Source organism: Dendrobates tinctorius, unplaced genomic scaffold, assembly GCF_039654945.1.
Source record: "Dendrobates tinctorius isolate UK_male_01 unplaced genomic scaffold, ASM3965494v1 ptg000015l, whole genome shotgun sequence".
Classification (NCBI taxonomy): domain Eukaryota; kingdom Metazoa; phylum Chordata; class Amphibia; order Anura; family Dendrobatidae; genus Dendrobates; species Dendrobates tinctorius.
The window spans coordinates 19,920,975-19,934,494 of NW_027361683.1; the positions used below are offsets into that span (position 1 = coordinate 19,920,975).

Consider the following 13,520-nt stretch of genomic DNA (forward strand, 5'->3'; position numbering starts at 1 on the left):
AGGAGCTTACTGGCTAAAATCTCACAATACATAACTACATCCATCCTTCCTTCAATACGGTGAAGTCATCCTGTCTCCTTTGCAGAAAAGCACTCCAAAGTTGGATGCTTCCCCCACCATGCTTCACGGTTGGGATGGTGTTCTTGGGGTTGTACTCATCCTACTTCTTCCTCCAAACACGGTGAGTGGAGTAGATGCCAAAAAGTTCTATTTTGGTCTCATCTGACCACATGAACTTCTCCCATGCCTCATCTGGATCATCCAGATGGTCATTAGTGAACTTCAAACAGGACTGGACATGTGCTGACATGAGCAGGTGTGTGCCCTGCAGGATTTTAATCCATAACAACGTAGTGTGTTACTAATGGTAATATTTCAAACTGTGTTCCCAGCTCTCTTCAGGCCAATTGTAATTCTGGGCCAATTCCTGACCTTTCTCAGAGTCATCCTTAGCTTCACGAGGCAAGACCTTGCATGGAGCCCAGAACGAGGAAGATTGACAGTCATCTTGCGTTTCTTACATTTTCTAATAATTGTGCCTTCTCACAGTTATCTTCTCACCACACTGCTTGCCTATTGCCCCGTAGCCCATACCAGCCTTGTGCGGGTCTACAATTTTGTCCCTAGTGTCCTTAGACAGCTCATATTGACATTGATTGCAGCATTTAGGGGGTTAAAGCGCAGGGAGCAGTGAGGGCACTGCTCCTGGCAGTGAGAGCAGGATGTCAGCTATCAGATTTGCTCAACTCCTGGCGGCGATAGCACGTTCACAGGGCCTGTGCAAGCAAATTCCCCAGGATGTATCCTTACATCCAAGGTCAGGCAGTTCTTCTCAGCCTGGATGTATGAATACATTGAAAGTCATGAATGGGTTAAAGCTGGTTAGCAGAGGAGAAGGATTATTTCCGTGTGAACAATCCATGTAAAATATTAGGTTCTGTCCATACATTGACTTCCCAAGTCCATTCCAAAAATATAGGGGAGGTAACAGAGGTACATTCATAATCAGAGACAAGCATATAAAATAATAGATAAACAATACCCTAACTTACCACTTCAGTATAAAAAGCTAAGTTCTAACAAAAATTAACTTCAAGTTCCTACAAAGAGGCAAGCAATAATTCACAACTGTGGATGTAACACTGTGAGGTTTTATTTACAGAATTCACATACATCATTGTACCCAGCAGTCTCTTCTTATTAAATAGCTAAATAATTAGGAACACCAACAAGCTCATTCCGACATTTTCAACCATGGCCGGGAGATATTCCACTTTAATCATTTTATTCTTTTTATGTTTCTTCTTGTCTTGTGAGTTAAACCTTGTCAGTCTTGTTTTAATATAAGGTGCATGTTAAAAGGAAAAAAAAAAAAAAAAAAAAAAAAAACACAAAAATTGTAATACCACTAAGTGTCCAGTATTTGTCAAAAGTAGATAGATTGTGGCACTGGTAATGTCTCCTAGTTGTAACTATCATCATTGTAGTTAACATATTCCTTTTGGCTCCTTCAGATCATAGAGCCACCAGCAGTAGAAATGCAAACAGCAGAAAGACTAAAACATAATGACTTTTTGTCCCAACGTTTCTGCTAGTTTCCCAAGGTCCTTTCAGCCAATAGGAACTCCGTCATAATGTTGAAAACGGTTACAGGACTTCTGCAAAATAAAAAAAGACACAGAAAATTGAAGGGGTTTTCTAAGATCTTGAAATATTTGGCCAATGGGGGAAAAATCCCCAGCTGATAGAGTCCCCAGCTGTTCCAGGGCCACCACTGATAGTTGGTGGCATCATTGCTGCAGCAGAGTAAATAAAAAAAGGCAGGAAACGCTGGTGCTGGATCTGCAGGGGGATTTATCTGGTGAGGTGGTCTTTTAATTTTACATGATTATTTTTCCCTCTGACCCAATTTCTCTAAACTAAGGAAATCTTTTTAAAGAAGGCCTGTCGCCTCTCCTTACATGTATAATTTAGTCATTGAGTAAATGCTTATGTTCTTCATAAAATACAAATACTAGAGCTTTTCTTGTTATCCTCAATTTTTCCTATTCATAATTAATGAATAAATTGACAATTGGATGCTACTAGTGATGAGAGAGTATACTCGTTGCTCGGGTGTCCTCCAAGTATTTTGGCGTACTCGGAGATTCAGTTTTTGTGGTCTCAGTTGCATGATTTATGGCTGCTGGACAGCCTGAATACATATGAGGAATGCCTGTTAGTTAGGGAATGCCCACGTGTATTCAGGCTGGTCAGCAGCCACAAATCATGCAGCTGAGACGACAGAAACTAAATCTCAGAGCACGCCAAAATACTCGGGAGATCACCTGAGCATGCTGGGGGAAACCCGAGCAACAAGTATACTCGCTCATCACTACATGCTACCATTCCCCCGTGTCAAAGGGATGCGTTCGTACACAGTCTACACTGATTGGACAGTATCAGGGCTTGCTCACACTAAGGTAGAACACGGCTGAGTGCTATCCGAAATTTTATGGAATAGCCCTTGGCCCAGTGTTATACTATGGGTCATGGCAAATTAGCGATTTTATCTCGTGCAGATTCCACATGCTAAGAGTGGCTCTGCAAATCGGACCATGTACAGCTATTCAAGTTTATGGGTGTGAGTAAAACATCAGACTGTCATCCCAGTGCAGTCCAATGCACGCACAGAGACAATGGAGAAAGTCAATTCTCCATCTTCTCCACACCTGTACTGTAATGTGCCCATGCAAGAGAATCAGATCACAGGAAGATGATACTAGGCTTAAACTGTGACAGAGTTTAAGTAGAGTGTCATTAGCATAATTGTCCCGATTGTCTCACAAGATAGAAGCTACACCAGTGTGGTCAAGTCCTCACAGTGTCAGGGAATAGAGACACACGTACCCAAGTGGTAACAACCAGTTGTCACTTTATTCCTAATTTTCAAAAAGGAAAAACAGAAGAATGGCACAATGCCAAGTTTTGGGAAAAGATAGTCTAAAATTATGAATATGTAGGGATTAGAATCCTACATCTTTATTGTAAATCATATGACATGAAAAGATAATCTTGGTTGCACAAAGTAAGGAGTTTCCACACTACGCCTATTGGCCAGAGTAAGGCATACGTTCATAAAACAGAAAATGAAAAGTTTCTACGAGCCATCTGTATTGCTAATGGTGCATAAAATGCACATGCAACTATATATTGTCATTTGCAAAAATATAGTTGAGTATAAATTTTTTCTTCAAGAAAATAAATACAAATTATGCTTTAACTAAAAGGCCATAAATAATGAACAAAAATAAACTGGAGCACAACTTACACAATCAAAGGAGTTGACAGCAGTGATTTGCTGGTGAATTGAACAGGGATTATGTTTCTATTCATTCCTATTACTAGCTGTAAGATGTGACTGGTGTATTACACTGCTACAATCGGACTGACCTGCACAAGAACACTAAATGCGAGAGCCTTACCAGTTATCTGAGGCGGCTGGACAGGTGACTTTTTTATGAAAGCATCTTTGCCTCCAAAAGCAATTATTGGCTCTGCCGGAGGAATCATTTTGTCTCCATTGGAACTGCTAATTTCGGACAACGTTATCACTTCCTCAAAGGCAGGGGATGATTCTTTAGAGGAGAATCCATTTTCCTGTCTGGATGTTTGCACCCCATTCACTATGTGTTCAGGTACCCTAAATAAAATACTGAAAGTATTAGCCTGCATGGTAAGGTCATGTGTATATGTATATACATCAGCAGTCACCTAAAGGTTGGGTACTGGTATTGGCTTGGATTCCTTCCGCACCTATATGAGATACATGTACAGCAAGACAGTTCCTGAAACAGAAGTTCCTCTCCAATCACACCCTCTATGGTATTTTTTTTTTTTTTTTTTTACTATTAGTAGCCAAGGACCAGGCACCTTTACTGACATGTTTTTTTTTTTCATCAGATCAAGTGGCCTAACATAACATGTGCATAAATAAATGTCAAATAAACAGTCAGCGGCACTGTGTTCCGTTCGGTAAGTTGTTGTAAATGCCACATTCCAGAGAAATCGATAACTGTTAAAACCTATGGGTGGGACATAGATCTCCAAGAGAATCTTCCTCCAGAACTTATTGTACTTGAAAGTGGGCATTACCAGAGTGAGACATATAGATCAGGAGAGCAGACTGTCAGTCATTACATGTCATGCCATTTAGGTGAGCTGATGAGCTGTTTGATGTAGCCAATGTAGATCATACATAATCAGAAGCGTGGAGGATATACAGGTGGCCAACTCTGCACTTACCCCTGAGTCAAATCAGCTCCTGCCATTTTGTCCTGTATCCTAACAACTTTCTTCTCTGGAAGTTCAATCTTCATGATTACTTCCGAGGATTCTGCTTCATCTGAAAACAACATTTTAGTTCCATTTGGTCATAAAAAACAAAGAATATATGTTAACCTTGATAGGCTCTTAATGACTTACCTTTGCTGTGAAGAGATTCTTGTTTGGTTTCCTTCCCATTCATTGCTTGTTTATCATCCTTTTTCTGCAAGTAGCCACAAGTTTACATTAAAAACCCTTAAGGCTACTAAATGGTTGCATTTTGTGTATTTTTCTTCTCTAACAGTACATAATCCAATAGCCTGTTAGATACCAAACATGAGAAGTACTTACTTGAGCATCTGATTTCCGTGTCCTTTTCATTATTTCTTCAAGACGCTGAAAGAGGCAAGGATCAGGAATGAATATTTGTAGTACGACTTACAAAAAGCAAAAACGCCCAGCATTACAATTGAGAAATTATTGGTGACAATTTGAGGTACCCCTTAAATTTGTATTGCTAGCAGAAGGCATTTTAAATATTCACACTCAACTATTCAATTAACATTTTGCTTCTAATGTTTTTCTATACATTATACCAATCTAAATATGTTTGGTATCCACGAACTTGTAATGACCTGGAGAATCATAATGGCAGGTCGGTTTTAGAATTTGGTGAACATGGTAAAAATAAATCCAAAGAACAGTTGTGGGACTGCACTTTTTTCCAAATTTTACCACACTTGGAATTTTCCCCGTTTTCGAGTACTCGTTATGGTAAAACCAATGGTGCCATTCAAAAAGTACAAGTCTCGCAAAAAACAAGCCCTCACATGGCCATATTGATAGAAAAATAAAAAGTTCTGGCTCTGAGAAGAAGGGGAGGGGAAAAAAAACAAAAACAAAAAGGGCTGCAGTGTGAAGTTAAAAAGGCATAAAAAAATGCATGCAACAATGTGTCATAAAAGTGCATGTTTTATGCAGCGCATTTCCTGACAACAATGATTTTTCTGCTGCAAATACTCAGTGTGCACGTAGCCTAAGGATACCAGACTAGACCTTTTTCTCCTCTCTGCACCAAAGTTGAAATGTAATCCTAATTAAAGTAAGAATGATCAACATCAGAATATAAAACAGGTAATAAAAAAATTATTTAACGCCTTCATGACATATGAAGTAAACTTACGACATATGTCGTGTCCCTGCCTTTGATGTGGTGGTCGCCTGCCGAATGGGAGATGGTGCTTTCAGTTATACATAGCACTGCCAATGTACTGGTATGTATAGCACAAGTGATCCGATGATCTTAGCTTCAAGTCCCCTAAGGGGACTATTAAATACAGTAAATGGTGAAGAAAAGTGTAAAAATTTGCCGCGTTAAAAATGAAAAATTACAAAACAATTACAACTAACAAGAAAAGAAAAAAATAGATATATGGTATTGCTGCAGTCGTAAAAGTCCTATCAAAATATAAAATAAATTAAAATGATCGGTAAACCGTGTAACGAGAAGAAAAGTTAGACTACCGAAATTATGATTTTTCTTGGCTGCCACAACATTGCAATAAAATGCAATAAGAAGCAATCAAAACATTGTATCCACCTCAAAATGGTATCAGTAAAAACGTCAACTCAAGGCACAAACAAAAAGCCATCACACGGCCAAATATCTCGAATAATGAAAAGGTTATGGGTCTCAGAAAACGGTGACAAATGTATAGCTTTTTTTTTTTTTTTTTTTTAAACAAATGTACACATTATTTCAACCACTATATGTAACCACTGACTTTATTTTGCGGCTTATAAGTCACACCGGATTATAGGACTCAGCCCAAATTTTGGGGATGAAAATAGGAAAACTTTTTCTTTTTTTTTAATACAAAATGGTGGTGCGTCTTGCAATCCATTTTTACAGTAGCTTACCTGGGTGGGGGCTGAGGCGGTGAAACGGGGTCCCAGGTGGCAGCAGGAGATGCTGTGAGCCCCAGGCTGGTAGGAGGTGGTGTTCGGCAGAGATAGGAGTGGGGTAATACTGAGGGTCCAAGGCTGGCAGGAGGGGTTGTTCAGATGTGCGGGGGACTCTGCCAACATTTTGTGAAAGCCCGGAGCCCCAGCACTTTCACTGGGCAATTGAGATTGCGGTAACAGAGACCTCGGCAGATGAACAATCGTGATGAGAGGTCAATCTGCACATGCACCGCCTCCCACAGCCATTTTCCCTAGAGTCCACAACATTGGAAAGCATGGAAAGTGCGGGAGGCTCTGGCCTTTCACAAGATGTTAGCGGAGCCCCAGCACCGCCGAACACTGCCCCACTCCTGCTGCCTCCGGAAGTTTCCCGCAGCAGAGATCCCGCTCAACCGCAGCTGGATAGTTACATTCGGATCATGAGACGCACTTCAAATCACCCCCCAAATTTGTTGGGAAAAAAAAAAAAAAAAAAAAAAAAGTGCGTCTTTTAATCTGAAAAATATGGTGTGTTTATATCTACACACTATACATATTTGGTATTTGCGTACTTGTAATGACCTGGAAATTCATACTGCCAAGCCACTTTTACCATATAGTGAACATGGTAACTAAAAACCTCAAAACAATTGAGGAATTGAACTTTATTTGCAATTTCAACAAACTTTAAATTATTTTCTTGTTTTCCAGTACACTATGTGGTAGAATCAATGGTGCCATTCAAAGATGCAACTCGTCCGGAAAAAAACAAGCCCTCACACGCCCATATTGACAGAAAAATATACGAATTTATGGCCCTCGGGAAAAAAAGAACGGAAAAATACAAAAAAAAAAAAAAAAAAAAAAAGAAGAAACGGAAAATCACCATGTCATGAAAGGATTAATAAAGTGTTATGGCATTTTTATGAAACACAGATTTCAATAAATAGGTGCATAGGCGCAGAGGTTTCACATTCGCAAGTTTATTGGTTTTGGGTCTACCTGTCAAGCTTATAAAAAAAAATAAAAAATTATATATCTGTAAACCAAAAGCATTGGTTGGTACCTTCTTCCTCTCCAGACGCTCCTGCTCTTCCCTCTGAAAGTGCTGTTCTCTCTCCAGTCTCTGTTTCTCTGCTTCTTCACGAGCTTTGGCTTCTGCTTCTTCTTTCTGCAAAATGTTTCAAAAGGTAAATATACTGAAAGAGGATTCTGTAACACAACCTGCCCAGGAGAGGAGACAAAAAGCTTCTCTATACCATCAGTGCACCACCTTGATAAACACAGAAACTACACATGCTCAAACAATAGAAATGTAAAACCTGCCGAAGGTTAAATGAAACATGTGACAGGGTGTCACTATCCTAAGCGGAGTGCACTTTCATACTTTCATGGGCATATACATTATTTCTTATGCACTAGTTTGATACAGATTCATTTGGCTTTAGTGCGTTGTATCCTGCCAACATCTGAATCTGCTGTTATCAGACAATGTTAATGCATATATGATGGCATAGGTCCCGTTACACACAACGATGTCCCAGCGATCCCACCAACGATCCGACATGGATGGGATCGCTGGGACATAGTTATACAGACTCACCAGCGATCCGGACCAGCGAGCAAGCTGGTATCTAGGGTAAACAGCGGGTATCCAAGAGCCGCGCGGCTCTTAGTTTATCCTAGATACCAGCGTGCTGCGTCGCTGATCGTTGGTCTTCCGCTGTCACACGCAGCGGCGATGCATGCTGGCCAGCGGGAGACCAATGATCAAAAAATGGCCCAGGACGATCCTGCACGATCAGCAATACCCGGCGGGGGGGCGGGCGGATGCTGATGGATGCCACACACAGCGATCTCGCTGTATGTGACGGGGCCCTTAATAATGTTCTGATTGGGATTATCCAACATTTTCTTACACTGCAGGTTATAGCCCATTGATGCATATTATATGCAGGCTTTATTACCTGCAACTACTTTCTAAGACAACCAGAATAGCTGCCAATACCATACATCTATCAGTCCTATCGATAGAAAGCAAATAAACGCTAAAGGGAATCATTCAGAGAGACAATGTGGCATCCTAGTCACCAAGATAGAGGGACATACCTGCTTGGCATCTGCAATAAATTACTTAATAAGAGTATCTGTTAAATTTTCATTTCACAAATCAATAGTACACACATGAAAAGAAGCAACTTTGTAATATATCTTATCTAAGACATCCATTTTTTTCTCCTGGATTGGTGAATCATTCTTAAAATTCAAAAATCATGGTTAAAGTCTATATCCAGTGAAGACAGATTGTTACATTAGGAAATGGCAGTTGGAAACAGGAAGAGGGAGGGGGGAGAGGAGAGAGGAAGAGGGAGGGGGGGGAGGAGAGAGGAGAGAGGAGAGAGGAAGAGGGAGGGGGGGGAGGAGAGAGGAGAGAGGAGAGAGGAAGAGGGAGGGGGGGGAGGAGAGAGGAAGAGGGGGGAGAGAGGAGAGAGGAAGAGGGGGGAGAGAGGAGAGAGGAAGAGGGGGGAGAGAGGAGAGAGGAAGAGGGGGGGAGAGAGGAGAGAGGAAGAGGGGGGGAGGAGAGAGGAAGAGGGGGGGAGAGAGGAGAGAGGAAGAGGGGGGGAGGAGAGAGGAAGAGGGGGGGAGGAGAGAGGAAGAGGGGGGGAGGAGAGAGGAAGAGGGGGGGAGGAGAGAGGAAGAGGGGGGGAGGAGAGAGGAAGAGGGGGGGAGGAGAGAGGAAGAGGGGGGGAGGAGAGAGGAAGAGGGGGGGAGGAGAGAGGAAGAGGGGGGGAGGAGAGAGGAAGAGGGGGGGAGGAGAGAGGAAGAGGGGGGGAGGAGAGAGGAAGAGGGGGGGAGGAGAGAGGAAGAGGGGGGGAGGAGAGAGGAAGAGGGGGGGAGGAGAGAGGAAGAGGGGGGGAGGAGAGAGGAAGAGGGGGGAGGAGAGAGGAAGAGGGGGGAGGAGAGAGGAAGAGGGGGGAGGAGAGAGGAAGAGGGGGGAGGAGAGAGGAAGAGGGGGGGAGGAGAGAGGAAGAGGGGGGGAGGAGAGAGGAAGAGGGGGGGAGGAGAGAGGAAGAGGAGAGAGGAAGAGGAGAGAGGAAGAGGAGAGAGGAAGAGGAGAGAGAGAGGAAGAGGGAGGGGGGGAGAGAGGAAGAGGGAGGGGGGGGGAGAGGAAGAAAGAGGGGGGGAGAGAGGAAGAGGGGGGGAGAGAGGAAGAGGGGGGGAGAGAGGAAGAGGGAGGGGGGAGAGAGAGGAAGAGGGAGGGGGGAGAGAGAGGAAGAGGGAGGGGGGAGAGAGAGGAAGAGGGAGGGGGGAGAGAGAGGAAGAGGGAGGGGGGAGAGAGAGGAAGAGGGAGGGGGGAGAGAGAGGAAGAGGGAGGGGGGGAGAGAGAGGAAGAGGGAGGGGGGGAGAGAGAGGAAGAGGGAGGGGGGGAGAGAGAGGAAGAGGGAGGGGGGGAGAGAGAGGAAGAGGGAGGGGGGGAGAGAGAGGAAGAGGGAGGGGGGGAGAGAGAGGAAGAGGGAGGGGGGGAGAGAGAGGAAGAGGGAGGGGGGAAGAGAAGAAGAGGGAGAAAGGTCCTCTCGAAGAGATCTATAGAACAGAAGTCAGCAGCCCCATACATTCCTTAGTGGCCAGTGCAGAGTACAGCATTTTATATTCCAGTCACCCATACACCTCTCATATTGATGATATTCAAGTGAATGAGTGATAAAGTGCAGCACTCAGCCGTGGCTTATAAGGAATCTATGGGGTTGCTGAGTTCCAATGGCTACTGGAGCAGATTTCAGCTAAATAGTGGGGGTGCTGGGTGCGGTTCACCAAAAACGCATAATGATGACTCATTCTCGATAGGTCATAAATGCTTTGGTCCTGGACAACCCCTTTAACTGGTTAAAATCAAACATGTAATAGTTTGCATGGAAAATGCACATTCAAAATTAATCTGTAATCCTCTGAGCCATGTTGCGTACAAAATTGAGAAAAGCATAGCGACCGATAACTTAAAAGGGAATTTTCACCAGATTTTTGCATTGTGTGATATGTTATGGATGTTTATATCACCAGAGAACAGAATTTCTGTGTCAATAACTCCTCTGCCCCCAAAGGATTCAGCAAAATAGTTACCTACATTTAACCATTTAGCACAAGAATATTCTTTAACCTCCTTTTATACATTATTGTAAATGTTTCTTGTCTCTCACTTGTTTCTGTAGTCTCTCAGTCTCCTCTTGCTCAGCTCTGGCTTTTTCTTCTGCAGCCTTCCTCTGTTCTTCCTCTTCCTGTTGACGTCTCTTTTCCTCCTCTTGTCTCTTCTGCTCCTCCAGTCGCTGGGCCTCGGCCTCTCTCTGGAGTCTTTCCTCAGCCTCCCGAATTGCTCGCTCTTCTCTTTCTCGTCTATAGTTGACAAAATTTGAGGGCTTAAGAGCAACCATGCTACTACAGAAAATACGTAACAAATAACGGTAGACAGATCTAAAACATGAAATACAATCGTTTCTATACGTAAGAAGCAGTGAGCCTCAAGTTTCCAGATCATCTATGATTTAGAGTTGTCACAGAGGTCCTCAAACCTACATTATCCCCTTGATCACCGCTAATATGTCTTTTTACTGACCTGAGATATAAGAGAATATCATCCCCACACAGGTGACGATCCAGCAGCTGTCGACTGTACACTATAGCTGACAACTAGCCGCATCAGCCACGATCAGCGTTGTCACCGTCCATATCTGTTTAACTCCTTAGATGCTGCTCTCAAGTGACTACATCAAGTAAATGGTTAACAGAGTGTGGGGGCTTCCGCTATAAACCCCATTGACAACCTGATATCTTTCTCAGGTGGTCCTCATGCGTGACATGGCAATTCACGGCCAAATAATGGCACTAGAGAATGCCGGCTATAGCGACCTATTCAGTTAGCGACATTTACATGGTAAAAATACATTTTTTCATTCCTGTCATGTCAGTTTGCATTAATTCCTGAAAATCACCTGAATGGTAAATAAACTACCTGACAGCGGTTTTCAATACGTTGAAGGGTGCTCTTTATAAAATGATATAACTTTTGGGGCTTTTCCAATATATAGGACCTCTAAAGTCAATTCAAACCTGGATACGCCCCTAAAAAAATAAATTTTGTAAATTTCATTTTACAAATGGTGCTGATATAAAGCCAACATGAGGGAAATGTTATTTATTAATGTTTTTCTGTGGTATGACTATCTGGATTATAGGGATAATCATTCAAAGTTTCAAAACTGCAAATTTTTTTACATTTTTGTCAAATTTCTGATATTTTTTATCAATAAACACAAAACCTATCAACCAAAATTTATCATTATCATAAATTATAATGTGCCACGTAAAAACAGTCTCAAAATCACTGGGATGTGTTGAAGCGACTGAGTTATTACCACATAAAGTGATACTGATTAGATTTAGAAAGTTTGGCCAGGTTGTTAAGGGGTTATTACTTTCCAGTGACGCTGGAAGCCCATGGTGTACCAGGAAGATTCAGAAGTCATACACAGGTGGTCAAAATTGTTGGTACCCCTCGTTTAATGACAGAAAAACCCACAATGGTCACAGAAATAACATGAAGCTGACAAAAGCAATAATGAATCAAAAATCTGTGAAAATGAACAAATGAAAGTCAGACATTGCTTTTCAACCATGCTTCCACAGAATTTAAAAAAAATATAATCAATGAAATAGGCCTAGACAGAAATGATGGTACCCTTGAAAATAGTGTGACAAAAGGGACATGTTAAATCGCGGCGTCGCCACTAATTAGCATCACAGGTGCCTACAATCTTGGAATCAGTGAGTGGGCCTGTATAGAGGGCTACAGATACTGACTGTGCTGTTTGGTGACATGGTGTGTATCACACTCAACATGAACCAGAGGAAGCGACGGAAATAGTTGTCTCAGGAGATTAGAAAGAAAATTATAGACAAACATGTTAAACATAAAAGTTATAAGACCATCTCCAAACAGCTTGATGTTCCTGTGATTACAGTTACATATATTATTCAGAAATTTAAGCTACATGGGACTGTAGCCAACCTCCCTGGACGTGGCCATAGGAGGAAAATTGATGACAAATCAAAGACAGATAATACGAATGGTAACAAAAGAGCCCAGAAAAACTTCTAAACGGATTAAAGGTGAACTTCAAGCTCAAGGAACATCAGTGTCAGATCGCACCATCCGTCGTTGTATGAGCCAAAGTGGACTTCATGGGAGATGACCAAAGAGGACATCATTGCTGAAAAAAAAAAATCAAAGCCAGACTGAAATTTGTCAAACTACATGTTGGCAAGCCACAAAGCTTCTGGGAGAATGTCCTATGGACAGATGAGACAAAACTGGAACTTTTTGGCAAGGCACATCAGCTCTATGTTCACAGAAGGAAAAATAAAGCATATCAAGAAAAGAACACTGTCCCTACTGTGAAACATGGAGGAGGCTCTGTTATGCTCTGGGGCTACTTTGCTGCATCTGGCACAGGATGTCTAGAATCTGTGCAGGGTACCATGAAATCTCAAGACTATCAAGGAATTCTAGAGAGAAATGTGCTGCCCAGTGTCAGAAAGCTTGGTCTCAGTCGCAGGTCATGGGTCTTGCAACAGGATAATAACCCAAAACATAGAGCTAAAAACATCCAAGAATGGCTAAGAGGAAAACATTGGACTATTCTGAAGCCTTCTATGAGCCCTGACCTAAATCCTATTGAGCATCTTTGGAAAGAGCTGAAACATGCCGTCTGGAAAAGGCAGCCTTCAAACGACAACTGGAGCAATTTGTTCTTGAGGAGTGGGCCAAAATACCTGTTGAGAGGTGCAGAATCATAGAATCATAGAATCGTAGAGTTGGAAGGGACCTCCTGGGCCATCTGGTCCAACCCCTGCTCAAAGCAGGATTCGCTAAATCCTCCCAGTCAGATGTCTGTCCAGCCTCTGTTTGAAGACTTCCATTAAAGGAGAACTCACCACTTCTCGTGGCAGCCTGTTCCACTCATTGATCACTCTAACTGTCAAAAAGTTTTTTCTAATATCTAATCTGTGTCTCCTCCCATTCAGTTTCATCCCATTGCTTCTAGTCTTTCCTTGTGCAAATGAGAATAAAGTTGATCCTTCTACAATGTGACAGCCCTTTAGATATTTGTAGACAGCTATTAAGTCTCCTCTGTCTTCTCTTTTGCAAACTAAACATTCCCAAATCCTGCAACCTTTCCTCATAAGACAGGGTTTGCAGACCGGTCACCATTCTGGTC

At 42.5% G+C, this 13,520-nt stretch overlaps 1 protein-coding gene across 7 annotated transcripts in view; it reads right to left on the reverse strand.

Annotated features, from left to right (window-relative positions):
* Positions 1 to 1,129: 1,129 nt before the first annotated feature.
* Positions 1,130 to 13,520, reverse strand: part of MAP7D1 (MAP7 domain containing 1) — a 113,186-nt gene continuing 100,795 nt past the window's right edge. For all 7 annotated transcript variants that reach the window (XM_073562746.1, XM_073562768.1, XM_073562738.1 and 4 more), the window contains 7 exons: positions 10,446 to 10,638; positions 7,316 to 7,420; positions 4,657 to 4,701; positions 4,465 to 4,528; positions 4,285 to 4,384; positions 3,465 to 3,682; positions 1,130 to 1,658 (listed from right to left, as the gene is read on the reverse strand). In XM_073562746.1, the coding sequence (XP_073418847.1) occupies positions 1,648 to 1,658; positions 3,465 to 3,682; positions 4,285 to 4,384; positions 4,465 to 4,528; positions 4,657 to 4,701; positions 7,316 to 7,420; positions 10,446 to 10,638 (736 nt within the window). In that variant the 3' untranslated portion in view covers positions 1,130 to 1,647. The remainder of the gene's footprint in view (positions 1,659 to 3,464; positions 3,683 to 4,284; positions 4,385 to 4,464; positions 4,529 to 4,656; positions 4,702 to 7,315; positions 7,421 to 10,445; positions 10,639 to 13,520) is intronic.